The 22,818-nt window shown below is 39.7% G+C and overlaps 1 protein-coding gene across 3 annotated transcripts in view; it reads left to right on the forward strand.

The window, feature by feature from the left end:
- dlc1 (DLC1 Rho GTPase activating protein) overlaps positions 1-22,818 on the forward strand; it is an 84,481-nt gene that overhangs the window by 22,123 nt on the left and 39,540 nt on the right. For 2 of the 3 annotated variants that reach the window (XM_063476243.1, XM_063476244.1), the window contains exon 5: positions 3,379-3,412. In XM_063476243.1, the coding sequence (XP_063332313.1) occupies positions 3,379-3,412 (34 nt within the window). Of the gene's footprint in view, positions 1-3,378; positions 3,413-13,483; positions 13,892-22,818 lie in introns of those variants that run through there. The other variant, XM_063476245.1, reaches the window with a different exon arrangement.

Raw genomic sequence — 22,818 nt, forward strand, 5'->3', positions numbered from 1 at the left:
ATTGAGCAGGTAGCTTGTGTTATCTTAGCTGAGTCTCATACCATTCATAATGTTTTCCTGTAACAAAACATTGTGGCTGAAAACGCAGAGCTAATATTACCCGGGTGCAACAGCTGAAACAGCACCGAGTATAAATGTATGTCTGGTTTCACCTCACTGCTGATGTTCTGTTTGTACCGGATAATTTAATGACAGGAGCCTTCAGCTTCTCCCTGGTGTCTCTTGTAGGCCGTTAATTAGCAATAAATTGTGAAGCTGTTTGTCCACAGAGGAAACTTCACCCGCGTTACGTCTGAAAGTGACCGACAAATGATTTACTGCTGTTTCAGCACACATATGATATGTTACACATGTGCAGACATAAACACGTACACATGCATACTCAACAATCATAAACACATGCATCGCCAGATAAAAATCTAGTTAACGATTTTGTGTGGATTTTAGTTTAAACTATGTGTGAGCAGATAATTCACTCACTGGATTCTAAAAACTGGATTTGGGACAAAGATAATTCATTTATCCAGCGTGAATCAGCAAACACGTTAGCAAAAACAAACTCGTGTATAAGAGCAGCCATTGTGTTCATACTCGCCAGACCGTGTCATACCTGTGGTTATTCAGTCATAAAATATAGGGGCTCCCCCTGAGACTGGAGGAGCAAATCGCCTGTAGCCATATTTTTTGCTCTGTAATAATTAGTCATGTTTCTTTCTTGAATGTGACCATACTGCAGCCTGATGCTAATGAAATTAAAAGTGATTAATAATCAAAGTAATGCTCCCTTTATGGCAAAATATATTGTGCTCATACTAACAGAGAAAAAAGAAACATTTACAAGGCCAGGAGTTTGTATTAATCAGATTTGTAAAGTTTAGTGTTGACATCAAATTTCAGGAAACAGTGGAAATTGTTTGGTTACTAGCGTAACGCCGGTTCTCTGTAAGCTTATTGCGGTATCTCGCCATCCAAAAATTACATGTGATAAATGATGATAGAGGCATTGTAGTAGTGCATTGTAGTGCATTCCAGCTGAATTTCAAAATTCCTAGTCAGAATTTTCAACTGGAACACCCCCTCAAATCAAATTTCCAACTCGAATAGTTAGAGCAGCCCCACCAACACTGACTTAACAAGACATGATGGCAGTCGTGAACATATGCAGTAGTAAAACAGTAAAAATTTAAAACTGTACAGCCACTATTGTGTATTTCTAACTCGATAAATACGCCATAAGCAGAGCACTGACTAGGCTCTTTCCATGATCATGCTGGAGATCTTTTAAGTGCATAAAAGCATCATTGCGCTGTATTTCTTGTGATGCATGAATAGCTCTACCTTGCTAGGAAGTAAAACAACTGACTTTGCAACTAAAACATGCTCAATTCACGAGTGAAATCACTCACAGCTCTGAAACCCGATCTCTGAGGTAAATGAAATGCAGCATTAGTCCAGAATGTTTGAAATGAAATATGTTTACAACGTGTTTCCCAACCTTACGGATGGTACAGAAAGGATAAAACACAAGTTACAAGTTGGTCTTTTAGGGAAACACTAAATATCTTCTTTCTTGAATGGAGTTTTCTCCTTAAGGAAATAGTCACTCTTTAAAGGAGTTTCATTTTTTTGAGTCCATTATGGCACATCACCAAAGGACTCCTTATGCCAATCTCTGATGCCAGTATCACTGAGTAAGGACTCTTGGAAGAACAGAGTGTGATCGTTCTTCAGCCAAAGTGAGTGTGTGGGCAATTGCCTCAACTGTTAACCCAAACTACATGTTTCCAGCCAGCTGTCCTGTGGTATTTGTGCCACAATGTGGGTTTAGGCATTAGTAGGATGGGTCTTTCACTCCAATCTCATTGCATATGGGTGCACCCTTGGCATCACATTTAAATGCAATAGGAAAGTGTTATTTTTCAACATGTGTTTCCTAAACCTGTCCAAGTAGATTTTGGTGTCTAAACCTAAACTAATAAGCAAGTGAAAATGAAACAAATCAGTGAGTGATAAGTGAAACCAAGCTCTCAGACAGGACACAACCTTTGGTCTGTTGGCTGACGTTTTCTAACTTCTGCTGTTTTTTTAATCACCTGAAGGTGAAACAAGAATGATTCATTTCTTTTGCTTCCACTCAATGTGATTAATTTGAATTTTGGTGCCATTTGAGGCATTATCGCCCTAAAAGAAAGATGGAATGAAAGAGGTCAAAGTTGTAACAGCATAATTAAACATCATTAAAGCTGTTTAGCTATTTCTGAGGGGAAAATAAACATTGAGTTGCAAACTCATCCTAATACAAATATCATATCGCATATAATATCACAATGTTTAGACTTTATGAACACAGAATTCTTCTCTGGGCAGTGTGAGAGCATTGTAAGAATGGTCTTGCTTACTCTGTCTGATCTCTTCCAGGGGAGTTTGGATTAAACAGGTCAGAGTGTGGAGATCAGCAAAAGACCCTGAGGTCAAAAGTCAGCACCAAGAAAGACCTTTACATTCCAGCTGAATGCTCCACTCTACGCACATGCAGACACACATGCGCTTTACCACTGAAACGACACACAGACTGTTCTATTTTTACCCAGAAAGGTTGTTGATGCAGCATTATTTCCTAAAACCTGCAACAAATCCAAAAAAGGTAATATTAAGCAGCTAGAATAATAAGAATCTACTACAGCTACAAAATGTGTTGTGATTTTATCAGTAATGTCTCTCCAGACTACCTACGTGAGAGCTGAATCAACATTAACTCACAGGAAAGTGTGCTGTGTGAACACTTTTAATGATGTGATGTTTTTTCAGAATTCTTTGGTAGGTTTATTATCTACTGTAACCATTTATTAAAATGTTTACACATCATACAACTATGCATATTGGGTTTTGGCAACCACATTCCTGGTGTCTCAAACCCGGTATGTCATGAAACAAAGTGGTGTAATTATACGCTCCATTTAGGCAAGATTCTTAGAAGAATATATGGTTAATACCGAAGATCAACACTTATTTTTATGCAACGACTGGCATGCTTTTCTCTTTAGCCAGATGATTGACACGAACAAGCAGTCGCAAATACATACAATTTGCTGAGCTCGTGTTAAAACACTGGTTTATAAAACTGCAGATGCTCCTCAAATAAGAGGGATAACATGTAAAGGAATGAAATAAGTAGCAGCTGAAACACTGGAATAACACAGGATGAATGCTTATTTTAATTACACTCTCTAGGTCAAGGTTTATTTAGGAATGCTTACAAGTGCTAAGAAAAATCAAGCGAGTTTCCTGTGTGAATCACTCCGTGGCATCAAGTATCATGGAAATGCATCATAGCAAAGCTATCGTGACTATAATCTTTTTTTCTCCTCTTTTTCCCAGAGCACCCCCGTTGTTCCTGAGAAAGAAAAAGCTGGTAAGTGCTTGCTGTTTTTTCATTATCATTTGTGCCTGCCTAGATGAGAATCTTATTATAATTTTTTTTTTACCTTGTTCATTTTTCGGTCACGTAGAAGTTGTGAAAGTTGTCTTCAGTTTGTCTGGTCTGCGCCTAAAGTGGTTTATGTGAGGAGATTCTTGACAATTTGCGATGGATGTCCTGTGTTCACAACACGAAGCCGTTGCAAAGTACTGAGAGAGAAGGTGGAGTGTTTGACTGAACAAGGACAGACTGTGGTGCTATGAGGCTCTGGATGTGAGTGTAGATAAGATTCTAGACTCATCTACAAAACCATCAAGCCTGTCGCCTTTCCGAGATAAGAGCCAGACTGGATGTCGAGTCTGTGCCCAAAACTTTGAACTTTTCCCTTGTTTACCTTTTGCCCTCACTTTCCAGACTCTATAAAAAAGAAAAATGGGGGAAAAAAGCAAATAGAAATAATGATCTTATATCAAATACATACAACAGCACACAAGTTTCTCTAAGCAATATTTATCAAATAATTTAGCAATACAAATAATCAATTCTGAATGAATGAATCTGATGAAAAGACTTATTTCTATTGACATGCTATATCATTACTTTGTAATTCTTGCAGTGGACCACTTTATTATGAATCGATCTAAAGAAAAAACTCAAATCTGTAGTGAATGCTCCCTCCACTCCTTGTCAGCAATCTGCTGATAGTGCACAGAGTGGGTCATCAGGAAACTATGGATGTACAGACCTACTTGCAGACAGACGGCAGGGGAGCAGTGTTCATTAAACACCCCCCCATGTCGTCAGTATGCTGGTAAACAATACCAGAGAGGTGGTTCCACGTAGGAGATGAGGCTTTCATATTGCCCCCTGCTGTCTCATAGCCTGATGAGAGTCCTCACTCAGGCTTGCTCTGTCTGTCCCTTTCTCTCTCTAATTAATGCCACTATTGAATGGAAAATGTCCCAAACATGTCCTTGTGTGTGCCTGTGTGTGTGTGTGCATGCTGTGCATATGTGAGTGCTACCTGCATTCTAAGTTAAAGCTTGGAAAAAAAGCACTTTGGCAGCTTCAAAGGGGTCAAAGTCTGTTCTTCATTTTTCTTAATTTAAATCACTCTGACTCCCTGTAAGCAAGTTATGTAACCTCCATCTTTGCGTCTGTGTGATAGGGCCCAGGACTGTGGATGGAGGGGGAGGATGGGGTTGCAGTGGGAGTTTTGGGGGGGGCACAAAGCCCAGTGTTCATTGTGACACTTCAAAGCCCTCTCTGTATCGCCAGCATTTTAGGCCTCTTGGAATGACACATTTCTGACAGTGTTACATCACACGCCATGCCCTAAAGGCTCCTGCTGCACTGCTATGACAGACAGCTCATTCATGGTTAATTTTACTATGTGTGCAACAACAGAAGCGCACTAGTGATCAACAAGACGTTTCCACAGTCCATGCTCCCTAATAGCACGGTTGATGACCTGCCTGTGGCACTGGATGTACCTTAGCCAGTGTTATGGCTTGGCTGCGCACAAAAACCATGTGTCTGTTGCTCTGCAGAGTTACAGCTCCCATCCTGCTGGTTATTGCCTGATTTTACAGGGCCTGCAAAGCACCAGTTAACTGTAATGGCAAGAAAAGACACAAGACATACCGCATACCATTGGAAGATAAGGACAGTCATGATGAGGTGAGAGATGCGATGTGTATGTTATGCTGCTGAAACTAAGAATACACTCAGATTTATTCATTTATTTATTCATTACCACAAATTTATTATTACTATAACAAAGAGGCAATTTTTTGTTAAACAAAAAAAGCCTCTGTTTATCTTCAGAGGCAACTTTTTCTTGGATAAAAGATAGGAAGCTGACAGACTTGCCTCGTGGGAGTAAAAACACAACAAAGAAAAGAGCGAAGACAGCCTATATTGGAGAATTTTATATTTTTAATGCTTTCTGCTGTAGGCCTGAACACTACGAGCACTCCTTTATCTGCTCTTTATTTGAGCAGGTTAAGGTAGCACATAGTTGGTATGGCTGGGTGAGGTTTAACAACTAGGGTTAGCTACTGTGAGCCCGTTCTCACTCCCGAGGCGTAACATCCCGACGTTTTGTCACGTCCTGCGGCGTTCCTGAGGAACGCGAAAGGTGACCTTCCACGTTGTTATGGTACGCGGCGGTTTCCAGCCCTGTACTGCAGCCCTAAACTTAACCTTATCACTAAGCCTAACCATAACCTTATGCCTAACCTTAACCATAACCTTATGCCTAACCATAACCTTATTCCTAACCTTAACCATAACCGTATCCCTACGCCTAAACCTAACCTTATCCCTAAACCTAACCATAACCGTATACCTAAGCCTAAACCTAACCTTATCGCTAAACCTAACCATAACCTTATTCCTAACCTTAACCAGCACTTTAATGAGGTGAAATAGTGTTTTCTAAAGCGATTTTAAGGGAAAAAGCGAAGATGTGTAGATTGAGTCCAAACGGTTCTCATGTGTCCGCAGTTTTCCGATGTCGTGACGTAGGAACGCCTTGGGTGCCCGAAAACGTAATATGTTGACGATTTGTCACCTAGCGTAAAATGTTACGATTTGGGAGTGAGAACGGGTTGCTACTGTGAAGCTTTTCTTACAGTACTATTGCATCATCTGGGAGTAACCTTTATTGACAATTTATGACTTAGAAATGTCATAGACATCGCCCTCCATGTCATAACCAGAAACTGAAATGTGAAAGCAGAAAAACATAATTGTTTCTTATAGCACTTGGCTAAATCCATATCCAGTACAGTAATAATTGTAGTCAGTAATTATCTTACTGAAAACAAATCTTTTTTTACCAATATCCTAAAATATTTGATTACCTGTATTTCATAATTTGCAAGCTAAAGAGAAAATAGCTAACAGCTAAATGATGGTGTTTTAATTTTTGAAGACAGAGAAGACAGAGTGTAGCAGAGCACAAAGTGACCAAAATAAAGCTAAACGTTAGCATTTTTATTGTTTATGATTCAAACAGCAGCTTCTGTTATTTGAACCAGTGACAGTGGGCTTGCCAAAACAAGATAATATGTGCTGTCTACAAAATGAAACGAATCCAGGTTCTTTGCTGAATGGGATCCAGATCCACAATGGAACTTGATATCCAAACTAAGTTTGCTAATAAAAGACACTGTTGAGAGTAATAACAAACAAGCTTAAACTGAATGTTCACTGATGTGAAAACTTGCAATGTTGTAAACATGTCAGAAATCCACTTTTTCAGATTACTGGTAGCAAAGTCGGTCTGTCTTCTGTGTTTTTTTCTTGGCTGTAGTTGAGTTTAGAGGCACCATGATCTGCCTAACTGATCTAAATATAAACCAGTGCAAATATAAAACACAATGATGGGCATGCAACCAATAGCAGGGTCAAATCCTGGCTTTTTACCTGGACCTACGTGTCTTGGCTAACAGTTGGCGATAAGAAGAATAAGGAAACTGGAGGGTTAGATACCCTCAGTGGGATTCTTCATGCTCCGACTGTGAATAACTTGCCTCATCATTTCTGTCTGGCGCTGTTTTTTTTTTCCTGTTTCCCTGTTAGTCACTATTCTTTCCAGTTACAGTGATGTTACTGGTATTTACGGCTGATGGTAAGATAATTGTTTTATTAGAAGTGACCTGAGCGTTAAACTGTGGGGAACCCAGAATGAATCATTAGACAATTTCACACCAAAAAAACTCCCTTTTGAAGGCACAGCCGTCTGGTTAAGTGAAAAGATATCAGTGTGTGGATAAAGTCAATAGTTTCTGATCTGTAATGTCAATATGATTCATGTGAAGATTTGAATCTGAAAGAAGCAGCTAAAAAGATTTTTAACTATATTTAATATTTCTCTACAAGAAACATTCAATTCATTTTGACTTATACAGCACCAAATCACAACAGCAGTTGCCTCAAAGCGGTCTATTATATTATAAGGAATACACTTTACAATAAGCAACAAACACCACAACAATCAGGTGACCCCTGTGAACAAGCACTTGGTGACAGTGGGAAGGAAAAATTCCCTTTTAAGAGGAATACACCTTCAGCAGAACAAGGCTCAATAAATAGACAGAAGGCTTATTGTGTAAAAGAGCCAGAACTGATCCACTCATCCAATAAAACGGAAAAAAAAGAAATTTAAGTATATTTTTCTAATTTTTTTTCCTTTAGTAAAAGTTCTTAGAAATATGGTGTATCTGTGAGGAATATGTGACAGACTTAGTCGTCTGTGTAAACAAGTAAATCAGTCCTCTGAGCACAGATGGTGTCTTAAGGATTTCTCTGCAGATCTTGTGACTGATCATTTTGGCTCCAACAGACCACGTTCCCACACAGCGTCCCACTTAATTCAGAGAACATCACAGTTAGCAGAGTTGAACAACTTGCTTTTCTCATTTGCGACTATTGCCTCTTTCCTGCAGCTGCATGCCCTCTTAACGACAGCGCTGTCATCTGAGAAAGCGCTCTGACAGATGTAAACAAGCTCTTCGTATTTGGAGCCAAGTCAATAGCAGCTCATGACTGATGTTTGTTTTCTGTTGCTTGTTCCTCTTCTTTAATTGAGTCTGCCTTATCCCACTTTTTGCCCTCCCCACTTCATACCAAGTACAGGAGTCAATGTGTTTGTGCAAGGTCACATTCCTGGCTTCCCCTGTCCGTCTCTGATGGCCTAAACTCCCCCCCCCCCCCCCCCCCGCCCCCACCCCAACCAACCCCCCTTCTCCCCTCCCATTTGACACCCTCTCCTTTGCTTCCTGTCTGGAGACTGGTAGTGTAACACACTGCAGCTGAGTTGGTTTATATTTCAAACTTTTAAGTCTGAGGTGGAAAGATTTACAAATGCAAATCACAACTGTTCCCTTTGAATGTACATAATCCAATTTCCTCATGCTTGATGTCAAAGGATATATGGGATAGTTTGGAATTTTAAAAAAGTTTGGAAGCATTTGATGTTTCACTTTGCTGTTCTGCTACTTCAGATTTCTGGTTGAATCATATTGTATTACAGTAAGTGTTCCTCTTGTGAATTTTGAGAGCTCTTTCTTTGGGCATCCATCTCCTATACTGTGAAAAGGAAACCACAGCATGAAGGGGAATTTACAACAGGAACTCAGCCTCCTGAAACTCCCGAACCTACAACAACAAAAGTCTCCCCTGTTCTATAGAAATAAGCCAGAAGAGGTGAAAGAGGCCTTGCGTCATCAGTCTTAATATAGCTGTTCAACAGCTATTGATTCAGTACCCGCAGTACATGCAACGTATGTACTGTTTGTAGAAGAAGAAGGCTATCATGGAAGCTGCCGAGTAAATGTTCTACATGGATGGTGAGAAATTTTTATTTGTCACTGATTTTTTATTTTAGTTTTTTGGTAATGGATTTAGGCTTGATCCCAGTCAGAGACACAAATCCCTTTGGGGTTGCATCAGGAAAAAAACATCAGCAAAATCAAACATTTGTAGCTACCTGCTGTTGTGACGTAAAAGAAAATAGTCTTTATTTAGTCTTTTTGCATAAAGAAACCTTTTTGTATTTTTGATATTGGTTGTATCTTATTTTTAATGTCACCATTTATAGAAACTATTTGCACTTAGCATCTATGGTATGATGCAGTCTTGGCTAATAAGCTACACTAAACAATCTCATGACATTAGGTTAAGGTTGAAGTAATAAGTGCTGTTGTGGTTTAAAAAGCCCTCTCTGACCTTTCTGACACTTACCTTCTACCTCCCTGTGTGAAGGGCACACACTACTTTCTGCGCTACGTGCCAGTAACAGGTGTAATTTGGGTAAAAATTTCCATTTGGCGGGTAATTCTCTGAGGTTGTCCACCACAAAGATGAGTAAATGGAACAGGGTAACTGCAGAGAGTGATTAGAAGGTCAATAAACATCACACGGTTAACAAAACCATCAAATTGGTTTCATTCTTGAATACATTTAATAGCAAAGTAGATTTTTTTAAGGTCCTTCTGTATAATTTGTTTCAAATAATGACCATGTCTTTAAGGTTGCATACATAATTATTACCTAAATATCTATGTAAATGTATGTATGTATGTAAATTTGACCCAAAAAAAGGACATTTTGTATCTCTGCGATGCTTAGCCAGTGGATTGGCTTGTCTGTCTCTTGGTCAGGAAATCAAAAAGTTAGTTTTAGACATTGGATGTGAGAATATTTTTTGCAAAGGCTTTCATCACATAAAATAGATATTATTTGGTTTTTGCTTCAAATAAGAAAGATGGATAATTTGGGCGGTAACTAAGTAACCAATTGATGCCATTCTGGATATGTCACTCCCTATTCTCTTTATTATCATTTTCAAAGAGAGGTGTATATCCTCTTAAATATATTCTTTATCTTAAATAATCCTGGAGGAATTTTCATCCATAGCCAGGGGGTTGTAAATCTCCCCAGTGATGATGGTGTAGCATGCCAATGCTGTCCTGAGGCTAATGAATCAGTCCTGGCTCAGCAGGCTCTGTCACTCCCTGGCTGGTTTATTCCCCTTGTTTGGTTGTCAGGGAGAGAGACTGAGGTTCACTCATGTCGGGGAGGTTTTTTTTGTGATTTCAGAAACTTAATTTTTATACCTTGAATTAACTAGCATGTGAGGGATTGTATACTTCTGCATCTACATCATAACTTACGCCATAACTGGAACTCCATTTTAACGTAACCTGACGAGCACCTCCTGAAAATTGTATGTACACGTCAGGTCAATGCGTAGCACAATGACTAGAATGGCGTGGAAGTTTGCAATGTGGGGACAAAAGAAGTTTCCGGTTACTACGTAAGTTATGGCGTAGATTTATCACAGAAGTCTAAATCAAGCTTAAGAAATCAAGTGGGTGGTCACATCAAAGGAACTTGCACACAATTACAGTCACACTGTGGCACACACACACACACACACACACACATAACACATCTTTGGCTTTTCTGTAATGGGCGCATTGTTTTTCATAGACATTTTGATGGAAGACCCTGGCATACTGTTCCTATGCACTGTTTGAAGTCTTCCCAAAGCACAACACCCCTGTCTCCATATCTGGGTCAGTATGTTGGCATGTAACCCTCTCCAGTCTGTATTCTGTGGATTCTGGTATCCGTGCACACTCCTGGCAGGCTGTACACTTGTTTGACAGAGGAGGCATTTGGCAGTGCTTTCCTTCCTGAGGTGTGAGACTTGCATTGTTTTCTGCTTCAGGATATTTACCCTCATATCCAGGTTACAGTCTGCGTATTGCCCCCTATCACAGGTATACTGGAGACAGAGAGGGAAAGTACACCGATATGTTGTGATACACATACTGACCCAGATGGTTTCTGTTTGTGTCCTGGCGTACGCACACAAGCGCACTCGCCTGAAAACAACAACTCATGTCATGTGAGTCAAACAAGTGTGTGAAGGAGGAACAGAAACTCTGATACTTCCATAGTTTCTTTTTCTTTATCATGCCCTCATCCTCATTTATTAGGTTGTCCAGGAGGTCAGTCCACAGTTGTGGGAGCATGAACTAAAAGGTTGTGAAAAGGTTAAGATGCGACAATCCAACGTTATCAGTCTTAGCAAACCCCGGGAGACCATAAAGTCAACTGGCCGTGATGAGCACAATGCTATCTTGAGACTGCAATTAGCCTAAGCTGGGTACATTACCTTCACTTGCTGGAGCAATCAGCATGATTGGCTGATCTTTCTCAAGTGTGAGCTTAGTGTGAAATGTAACAAAATGCAGTTTAGCAGAACACAAATAGTCTCACACACGCACACACACATAATTAGGAACTATACCAACATACGAGTATGAGACTGTTGGGCCTAAAAGACGATAAAGTAGAGTGTTTTTAAGTTCAGTAAATTGTGAGAAATTAACTTTTTTTTCTGGGTGGGTGATTATTTGGGGGCAGCATAACAAACTGAATGCAAATGAAATTATTATCACCTTATAATATATTTTTCTGCAGTCTTCTTTCTGGTCAAACAATCACTGTTTGTCTTGTCTTTTCATTATCTTCTGAAGAACATATGTTGCGCTTTAGCAGCTAAATTCTCCATGGCAATCACTAGCTTGTTGCTTGCCTTTGTACTGAAAATAATGTCCTGTTGTAGCTGGAAAACACAGTTATCTCACTTAATACTGACTTATGAGTCATTCAAGCACAACTTTGGCTCAGGTATGACACAAGAACTGGACTGAAAACCAGTGGCAACAGGTTTTATGTAGTGATAAATCCAAATCTTTGAAACAAATCTTTATCACAACAACAGATGGGGTCAGGAGAGAGGTACAACAGAGCCTCTGCAGCCATCTGTAAAACATGGCGAAGCCTCTGTAGTAGTTTGGGGCTGCATTTTAGCCAATGTTATTGCAGGTCTTGTTAAAATTTATGGGATTATGAACACAGAAAACCACATTATGATTTTGATCTATAACACAGTACCATCTGGAAAACATCTGATTGGCAACAGCTCGATTTTTCAGCATGACAATGATCTCAGAAAGAAAGAAATCTGGAGAACTGTTCCTGAAAACTACTCAAAGAGATTACAAGAAAGATAGGTTGAAGAATAAAGGTGGTCATAACAAATACTGCAAGTATTTCCCAGTTTCCTAGCAAGCATGCTGATGGATGCATAGGAGGTCATTTGGGATTTAGTATTTTGCCCAAGGGCAAATGGAGGGTAGAGGAGCCAGGTATCAAACTACTAACCTTCTAATTAGTGAATGACCCTCCACCTTTTGAACCACAGTCCTTAGTTTATTGATTGGTGAATTTACAATTGCAGTTTATGCAATTGGTGAAGCTAAAAGCATTCAATTAAAAAGAAGTTACCATTTCACATACAGGTAACAATATGAGCCTTTTTTAATGTAAAAAAAAGAGTACTAAGCATTAACATTAAAAACACAGCGTAGCTCTCATGCAAGTTTGTGTTTTCTTTGTCTTTACAGTATTTTATTAAATTTGCATGAAATATTAAAACCATTTAAAATGTAATAACAAACTTTTATTTGATTGAAAGGCACATTCCTATTTAGATTTTATCTTTCAAAGGCTTAAAGTAGCTTGTGTAGCGCAAACCTTTGCAACGTGACACCAAATCAACACCAAAAAATAAAAGAGTACAAAAATCAGTTTAAAGTTTTCAAAATGTTCCTACAGCTTCTTTTTTTAATTCAGCCAATGCTTAAGCTTCCTCACTGATCTCAGAGAGTTGTACTTGCTAAATAGAAGCCAAACCATGATTATCCGATCAACACCGCAGCGGTACAAGTAGTAACGGATTGTATTATGCTGTTTTTGGCCATTTCAGAAGCTTAAGTTTGGTTATGTAAGAATCAGCGGTGCATGTGTGTTTCTCAGTAACTAATAGAATTTACTTGAGGTTGTGTTTATGGACGTGTGTGTTTGTATGTGTGCACTGTATGTTCTCGTCTAACCATAATATATTTACAGTAAGTCATGCTATGAGTCGGACCGTTTAACGCAGGATTGGCTTAGGAAAGTGATTATTGACTGTTGGGAATGACAGATGTTTTTGTGGTCAAAGCAAGTTAAACTCACTTTTTTTCACTCTTTAATTGCTTCTAACATTTTGCCCTCTCTGAGTGGCTCTAGATGTTATCCTGCACCCCTTCATTGCCGTCACTTCCATTTCGTATTATTTCTTTAAGATGAGGGCAGGTGGAACTTCAGAACAAGCATGCTGGCTTGGAAATACATTATATAACTGGCATTGATGCTCCTTGTGTCTAGACAGGGTAGGGCAGGTGTAAATAGACTGGATGTGAAGGAAGGTGAAACAGATAAGAGGCAAAAAAAAGAGAGACATACAGGATAAAATGCAAGTCGTGACTGTGACTCACTCATTTATTCAGAGAGAGGGATGAAGCTTATGTCAGAAAGCACTTACTCACCTTAACACACAGCACTACACACACACACACACACACACACTCTGGCAGAATAGAATATGAGAGCATTGCAGCACTGGCTGGATGTGTCCCAGCAGTTACCGCACTGATGCCTGCTGCAGCAGACGGGAGTGTACAGTCCAGACTCGAACAGAACAGAATGAGAAGGAGAAGGAGGCAGAAAGCAGCCCAATGCAGAAGATAGCTCAAAACCAGGTAGATGCAGAAACTAGTCAGATTACGCTTGGATATTTGAGCACTGATGATAGTGATGTTTAAGCTATTCCAGATAGATATTATCCAATGAATTGACGAGAGGGAAATGCACAAAAGCCAACTTAGTCAGGAATAAGTGTGCAGATAGAGTGGGAGTCTGACATTGGTAAATTTAGGTGGATCACCATGTCTCGCTCCATGAGGCTGCTGCTACTGCAGAGGTCCTTCAGTGACCACATCAGGTCCTCTACCTCCAAAGCCCTAGATATGCTCAGCAAGCCCGCTCGAGAGGCTCGTCTAGCAGGTGAGTGGCAAAAGCATGTTCGTGTCGTTGCTGGTTCAGTGTGCACATCCTTTCTCTTCGTTACTTCTTAACGGTTTGCATATATGAATGTTTAGATACAAAACATACACCTGTAGTTTATCATCTCTAAGATGATGCACAACATTATGACAAAAATGCATTGTCATTGCCTCAGAGAGGAGGCAGGATTTATGGCCAGGCTTCTGTAAAGTCAGCTGTATTTCTGACAAACAAATCAATAGAACAACAGCTGACTGGGATTTAATGGATGGGTGGGGTACTGAAGCTCAGAGAAGGAAACAAGCAGTTCGGATTCTTTTGACAGGTTTGTGTCATGTTTAGAGTTTTCTCGTTTTTGGTAGATGTTCGTGAACATGGCTGATGCTTTCTTTTTAAAGAGAGCAGTGTTGCTGTCATTCCTCATACCTACTCTGTCTCTCTTGTGACCTGGTTTGGCCCATGTATAACTAATGAGTTGGTTATGCACACATAGGACTGAGTCCATTAGAATAGACTTCCAGGTCTCTGGTAAGCTTGCTTTTAAATAATACAAATAGTCCCTGATCATAAAAAAGCAGCAGCACAGAGAGTGCATTTACAGAGATGCTCTTTAGGAATGCTGGCCCCAGATGGCTGACATCCACTACAAGTTCAGGTCTTTTCAAAGTGCTTTTTTTAAAAAAAAGGTATCTTTATTTAAGGTCACATTATGTCCTTGCGTCATGTTTAAAATCTGTGTTCTTTGCAACTCAGCTCAGTTGTTGATGTGCCTTTTCAAAGGGGGGTCACACAAAATCCCCATCAATCCAGAGGTGAGTGCCCTGTGGACCTAACCTCAGTAGAAGTAAAGAGCACCAGGTAATAAATATCCATCGACAAACACTTCCAGATATGTCTCACACTGCAGCATAGATCACTGTCCTACATGAAAGAGGGAAGACTAGAGAAGTAGGCTAAAGAATTAGACAGGATCTAATTACAGCTCTCCTGTTGTGACACTAATTTCTCCCTTTTGTTTTTTCAATACACGTGGCTTCCTCAAGATTTAAGCTCAGTTTTAAGGCTTTCAACAGCAAATGTGTATGTAATTAACTTTTGACTGTGTGTGATGTCATTCATGACCATAGTGTGCAGGAACATGTTGTTCTGAACCAAAACATTCATAGTTGTGTCTTAGTGTGTTTGGAACCAAACAGGCTTAACACGTCTTCAGCCCTTTAATGAAGCTTTAATGAAAGTTTTCTATAATCTTTAAATCTATATTTTATGCGTGAGTCCAACATTTTCTCTTGCTGTGGGAGATGACAGCATTTCAACAAGACTCTGTTTAGTCCCTTGTAAAATGATTTCTCATTTAAATTGACCTCTAGAGGGCAAAAGATGGGTAAGATGATATTTATTTACTTTAACTCATGACAATGACTAGATTTTGGTCTGTAAACCTTGATGACGCATGTGCATTTTCTAACAAACACCGACAGTATGATCCTCAAGGATCTCACTTCTGCACAGTATCACACGTCCTGAAACTCAATAGCCTTGTTGACATTTCCCACCCTTGTCATCCCCACACTTACATCACATATTTAAGTGTGTTTACAGCTGAAAGGGGAAAGATGTACTCAACTGCAGAGTTTATCCACTGACAAAGCCCAGCTTCTAGTCCAGTCTTTGTGCACACTGTCTACTGGAGACGTAAGCAAAAAGATCACTGCTTCCTCAAGCTATTTATTCTCAAGACCAACTTAAATATGCCTACTTTTTCAGTACAGAGTTTCTTTAAGAAGCAATGAATGCAACATTTAGGCCACAGGTACGAAATTTAACCATGAAAGTCAGCAGATAGTAAACCAATGAGGCTGCAGACAAAAGCCATTCAAATGTTTTCTCAATTAAAGGCGAGAGGCGCAGTACACCCGCATGTTGCCAGTCTGACATTCCTTTTTTTTTCTTTTTAAATCAAATCTTACTAAATTTAATTATTCTCGGCCTAACAAAAGATGACTACACTGACTGTTATGGTGGGAAGTATTTATTTTATGTTGACATTTTGACTCTAAAGCTGGAGCAAACGGTCCAAGTGGTAAGAGGGACAGAAGGGAATCTGCAATCTGTGCCAATCATGCCTTTGAAGGAAGGTATGATGCATGACATCCCTGCAAAATGTTATTTGAGGAATACTGTAAAAGTCAAAGCTAATGACATACAGGCTGAGATCAGGAATTTAACTGAAAGGAAACATGAGTTAATTCAATTTTTTGAATCACAGGCCTTTCTATATAAAATAAATCCCATTTTATGTAGTACAACACAGATATGTCTGTGAAATGACTTATTTCCATCATATCAGATGACTAGGTTATTAGAGAATTGCAGGATTTGAACAGTGATAAAGAGGCTATGAGCACTCAGAAGACAGTTTACAGAAACTGTTAACCTACATATGTCATTAACACTCCACTCAGCACCCAAATTATTTTTTCCCACATCACTTTAAGCTGATATGTTCTTTTTTTCACAGGTGTCATCTATACATATGCTAACTGTGCACTAAAACAATGCATGTGACCTGGATCTTGTGTTTTAAGTTTCTCTGAAGGCTGTATTTAGACAAAATTCACATTTTGTGTTGAACCTCATTTTTAACATAGTGCCATTTCTGTGATGTAATCATGGATTGCATCAGGGTGTAGCTTATTTCTGCTCTACATTTACACCATGTTGGACAGCTACCACTGTTATTCACAGCAACCTCTTAAATCGGTTGCTGTGTTAAAATTAACTTAACTTTTATCTATATCTTCATGAAAGAAGTCAACTTTTTGTCCCAGCCTTGACTTTTAATGGTCCCAGTAACTGTATAATATAGTGTAACCTATTCCTAACTTTTTATTTCATATTTGAGTCTATCCAAAAGAGACACATTTTTCCATGAATATTACATATATGTTTCGGGTTTTTGCATAGTAAATAAGTTATTTGGCGTGACTACAGTGTCCCTTGTTAAGATCTTGCTAACTAGTGAAATTTTAAATGAACGTGCAGCTTGAAGCGGTGTGTGTGACAGTACAGCAGCCGTTATGTGTGTGCAGCTTCACCAGCTTTATTAATTATAAAAAAGCACAGACTGTGTTTGCTTGTGCCGAGTCTTTGTGGAGCCATAATTCAACGCCAAAAGGAACAAACCAAAAATAACTGCACTTCCAAATCTGCATTACCACTCCATCCATCTTGAACTATATAAGTGGGTCCATCTTATACCAGAAGCACACAGAGACAAAAACCTGCTTTGTGTCACATGAAGCTGACGAGGTGCTGACATGTAACCACCTGGACCAAAGTGGTGTGGGCATGATGAAAGACTGGGGAAACGAATAACTCTGCAGCACTTGCTAAGAATAATGTGACTTAAAATTTTTCAGCATTGTTAAAGTCACCACTGCCAAAACAGAGACATCAAGGTCATGACATGTTACTTTGAAAATTATCTGTTAGGAATTAATTCATTTAAGTGCTAGTGTTTCAATATGAGAATCTTTGTGCCCCTGCTTGTCCATGTGTGACTGTTAAGTGGCAGCCAGGCTTTTGTATGGGTCTGAAGGGTGGGTCAGTGGGGTGCCCATAGACATGTTCCGGTCTGCTCAGACTCTGTCTACTGTTAAACCACACAGATGTTCTGGACCTATTCTGGTTCTACAGGGCTCTACAGGGACCCAACAGAGTCATTTCACGCCTGAAGGATGCCCAAAGAGGAAGTCAGAATGGGTGCACCACTGTGACATCAGCATAGACCTCTTTGAATGAAAACAGACAAGGCAACTGTGTAACAAATTAGCTTCAACAACATACATTCACAGCAAGAATGGAAAATTTAGTGGCTGTTTTAGCTGCAGATAAACACAACAAAATCACTCTGTGTGTTTTCTCGACAAAGTGAATTTTAACTGCTGGGATTGAAAAAGCTTGTATCACACAGTACTTTGTTCACTATGTTCACCTTGCTGTTGCTTTCATGTTGTTATTCTGAACTATTTGTTGGGTTGCAGCTTATACTTTTTTTGTCTTCGCAACACTTGTCTGTATCACGTTTCAAATGGCAAATGGTAGACGATCAAGAGCAGCGTTCCTGCACCTTGAACGAATGAGTATTCAAATGTGATTGGCAGACTGTTGTCCACTGGTTTATTTAGCCATGTGCTGTAACCTGGCACTGATAGCCAGTTATTTGATCAGTCATGAGAAAATAATGACATCCCACGGCTGTTTACACCTTTAGCACATCTCCATTATCTTCCCACGTCAGTGATGCGTTCATTGCGCAGATGTAAATGGTCAGGTTTTTAGCGTCTAGCTAGCTCTACTGAAGATGAGCAAGCATGAATGGAGTAAGGTTTTTTTTTAAGTGGCAGGTCATTTCAAGTGCAACTTTTCTAACAGCTCAACAAACCAACCAGTCACACTAATTGTTTCTCTGCAGTTTGTCACAATATGTACATGTGAACTTTCTGTATTTCCCAGAGAAAGAAAAATATTTTAAATGCAAAATGATGAACGATGAATGATTAATGTCCCATCTCATTTTAAAGTTGTTAATTTGATATGGGATCTACACATGATGTGTTGCATAATTATGTTTTTTATACTAAGTATAAATATACTCATTTTCTGTTATTCAAATTTGCAATGAAAATGTACCAGACGGTTTTGTGCAGGCTGTCACATCTCATCTTGGCCAATCAGAAGCCTACAGACAATCAAGGAGTTCACAGTCTGACATCAACTAAGGAGGTTAAGTTGCACAGCTTTGACAGTTTCTTAAAATTGTCAAGGAATTTTTCAGAAGCTCCATTTTCAGTGATCTGAAAAGCCATTTACGAGAGGACAAAAGACAAAAACACCCAGAAAAAGCTAAGTTTACAAGTATACCTGTGTAGGTGTGTTCAGCTTGTATTAAGGCTTATTACTTTGCATTGTGAGGGGTATGGCCTCTTTGAGGTGTTTTCCAACCAGTCTCAGCTTCTAGGCTTCACTTCACCTGGTTGACATCACTGAACTGGATCACTTGACCCTGTTTGCGAATATGATCACTTTGATTCCAAAAGAAAGCCAAATGCTGAGCCTAATCTTAAGGCTTTAAAATAGAAGTCAACAGACCAATGGCTGACGTCACAGCTGCGTGCATCTTCTAGGGTTTCGAGACTGGCTACAACTCTAATAGATGTCTTTGTTTCTAAAGCTGACCTTTTCTACTCCCATCTTGATGTCAAAGTGGCTTCAGGACAAAACACTACACTAAGGTTTTCTTTGTATCGTTAATTTGCCGCAGCAGATGCTCCTCTGGTGATTTGTCTTGTGGTCGTCCATTCGCGCATTCTGCAGAATGGCTTGTGATGTTCCTTCTGGGCACCCACCAGTTTCAGACGTCACATTTGAGCATTTGCTGTGACATTTAGGTCAAGCTGCTCATTTGTGACTATAAATAGCACAGCTTTATTATTTTATCAAGTGCACTCCGCTGTCTACTTCTCTGCGTGTTTTGCATCCTTCATGAAGACGAAGAAAAGTAGGCCAAGACTACTTTCCTTTCCTGTGATCTCAGTGGAAGAGGTTCTATTAAAGCCCACGTGTGTCTCTTGAGGGATATGTGCTATGTTTGAACCTCCTGAAAGAGGCGTAAAAACAGTTTGTTTTTGTGGGTGTGTAAGTGTGTGAGTAATTGAGGGAATACGCAAAAGCATGCACGGACCCTTTTACCGTGTTAGCGTAAGTATGTTTGCTATATAAGATTACAGTCATTCCTGACTAGACATGACTATGGGACACATGCCAGGGACACACTGTATTTTCTTTCAGCCTCGTGATCAACCTTTTCCCATTGCTGCATGATTTTTGTTTTGTGTAGTAAACACCACACTTTCAGTTCAGTGTGTTTCCCTCATTAAAGGAGAAAGTGAAATGAATTAAATTTGCCGAAAAGTCTGTTTTTCTCCAACTTCTGTGGGCAGTGGGCTGTAAAATTTTAAGTTTCCACCTTGGTACTACCAAGTTTTCAAAAAATGTGTTACAAGCTTTCTGTGGATTATAAAATGTAACACCTTTAATGCGTTATGTGTGTCTAAAGCCTTATGCTAGGTCTATGCATTCCAAATATTTTGCCTTTTTTAAATAAAATGCACCTTGTCTGAGTTTCATGGACGAGGTTTGAGATTGTCGTGCTGCTTTTCATACCATCTACTTTAATGCATATATCACCGCTATCAGAGTTTGAAACTTCTTTTTAGCTTGCCTATTGTATGTATGCCTAGGATAGGCTCCAGCCACCCCAGACCTTGAATTGTAAAATGGATAGATGGCTGGCTGGCTGGCTGGCTGGCTGGCTGGCTGGCTGGGTGGATGGGTGGGTGGCTGGCTGGCTGGCTGGCTGGGTGGATGGGTGGGTGGGTGGATGGATGGATGGTTTCTGAGGCTGCAAGTGTCTTTCTTCCTTTTATGTCAGCTACTCAGTTTTGGAGTCGCCAAAGTGAATCATCTGCCTCCTCTGTATCCTCCTCTGTTGCACCATCCCTCATTCACTCCTTCACTACATCCATTAACCTCCCCCTCTTATTATTACTTCATATTTACATGTATATGTTTTAATGTAAAATCCCCTGTGCCTTCATGTCAGTAAATCACTTTGTCCTCTCCTAGTTTATTAGGCTTGGCTCAGTTGTTGTGACTGATTGTGTCCCATCGTTCTATACGTTAGTGTACTGGTAGCCACTTCAGTGTCACTGCTGGTGTGTGAGAGTGAACACTCTTAGTATTATGATTGAATTAGAGGCCATGAACACTGTTCCTGTTCAGTGATTTAAAGCCCACTTGTTTCTGCCTCACAAGGCCGCCTGTTTCGAAGACTTTGGAATGTTTTGCTAAACCCAGTAACTCCAGTCGGCTCAAGCCAAGCTTGTTTACTTTGCTTGTTCTCCCGTGCTCCCTCTCCTTCCTTCAGGCTTTTCTCACTTTTTTTAAAGCCATGAAATTACTCAGTAGCTCTTTTGACTCTCCCATTATGTTTCATTGATCCATCTATATTGAATTAGTTCTGTCTTTAGTTCTAAAGAGAAAATGTTTGATCATGGGAGCATCTCTTGAGCTTGTGAAATAAAAGTTAGGTCAACCATGCCTTTTATCTTAAAGACATGTAGTATTGCCCAAAAAAGCATTAGGTCCTTTTTTTTCTTAATAATTATTTTTGGTAGATTTATTACGGCTAAAGTGGGGAGTATTAAGCAGAGTAGGCCCTAAACTATATCAGAGCCTTCAGAGTTATGGGGATGTAGCTACACTTTCAGTCTGCTGTTTTGTGAGCAGAATCCTAATCGCCCTTTTTCTTTGATTTCTGTTTCTCTAGCCCTAGCCATGACTCAAGTGGGATGTCTAGCACTTTTCAGCAGGATCACAAGTGGCCCACTCTATGCGTGCTCTTGACTTCTCATTGTCCCATTCACTGCCAGTGCTCTGCTCCTAGAGTCTCCCACACTTGTCTTCCTCACAGACTCAAATGGCTGGGCACGACTGAGCTGGAACAACGAGCTTTGCCATTTCAAGTATCCTCTGAAATTGTTCGCTGAATAGATGCTTGCAGAGTCGGTACTCACAGAACTCCTGATCTGGCAAAAATTTGGGAATTCTAAAGCAATGTGCACAAATATTTGCACACATTGTGGGGTTCACTCCTGCTTAGGTACTTGGTAATTGTACTTGCTGATTTCATACCACAGTCTTTTGTGGCCCGTCCACTCCTACGTCTTTACTCCCTGCAGTCGCAGAAATGTGTGATTTCTCTTTGGGGCGGTGCTGCTTTGTCAGCAGACATGGACCTTTTCACATTAGCTTGAGTCACCGTGTAATATGTGCCTCCCCAGCTTTAATCAATACAGCAGGTTGTGTCGTGCTGAGAGGAGTCATGCACTGTCAATTACAGAACCAGGGAGAGAGAGTAAATCAGAGTAAAACATGTATTCCATGTCTGCAGACAGACTGTGAGACTTTTTTGCAGAAGAAAATGATAAATAAATAATCACAGTTGTTTCTTTAATCCATAAATTTTATGGCTAGAAAGGGAGGCTAGAATTTATGGCTTGATAAATACTTGAGAATAGAATGCTTGTGTTTGCAATATAAAAATGTAATATACACTGGAGGACAAAGTGAGCCAGTCATGTGATTTTGTGCTCTAATAAAAGGAGGTGTTTATATAATGGCTATATCAATAATATGGAAGGCCTCGTGAGATGATTAAGACTAGAGGGAACACAGTGAGTGTAGTTTGATGTGCTTCATGGAGCGTTGCAGCAAGACATTGCCACACTCACATTCCCTGGAACACAGTGTGACCGTAGCTGGCTTAAGGACTTTTCAGCTGTACAGGAACATTAAACTGAGTAGAACGAAGAAATACAGAGGGGTTGCACGTAATTGAAAAGCAGCATAATCGCAGACACGCTAATGCAAAGGAACATTTCTGTGGGATGAATTTTGAACTTCATGCAATTGGAATGCAAATTCATATTACTCACCGTTGCTGGTGCTGTTTGAATCCACACGCTCCATCAGCTGGTGCAGAGGTCATCCAAATGGCTGCATCTGTGGCGAATGGATGTGCATAATTAATGGATCCAAACTATTCTCTCCAGCACTTACTGGACAGGCAGCTGAACACTTTCACTAACACGTCTTTCATCACCACTGCTACAAGAACAGATACTAAAAATCACTAAACACTCAAACCACAACACCTCATCGTAGATTTGAGCTCCTTTTTGCATCATATTTATATTTTAATTTTGATTGAGCAAACTATTGTGTTCTGCATATTTTATTAAGGTTTTTGCTGCCGTACATTTTTCTTATCTAGCCTTCTTATCTTTTATATAAGATAATAA

This window comes from Pelmatolapia mariae, linkage group LG6 (assembly GCF_036321145.2).
Source record: "Pelmatolapia mariae isolate MD_Pm_ZW linkage group LG6, Pm_UMD_F_2, whole genome shotgun sequence".
In the NCBI taxonomy this organism is placed as follows: Eukaryota; Metazoa; Chordata; class Actinopteri; order Cichliformes; family Cichlidae; genus Pelmatolapia; species Pelmatolapia mariae.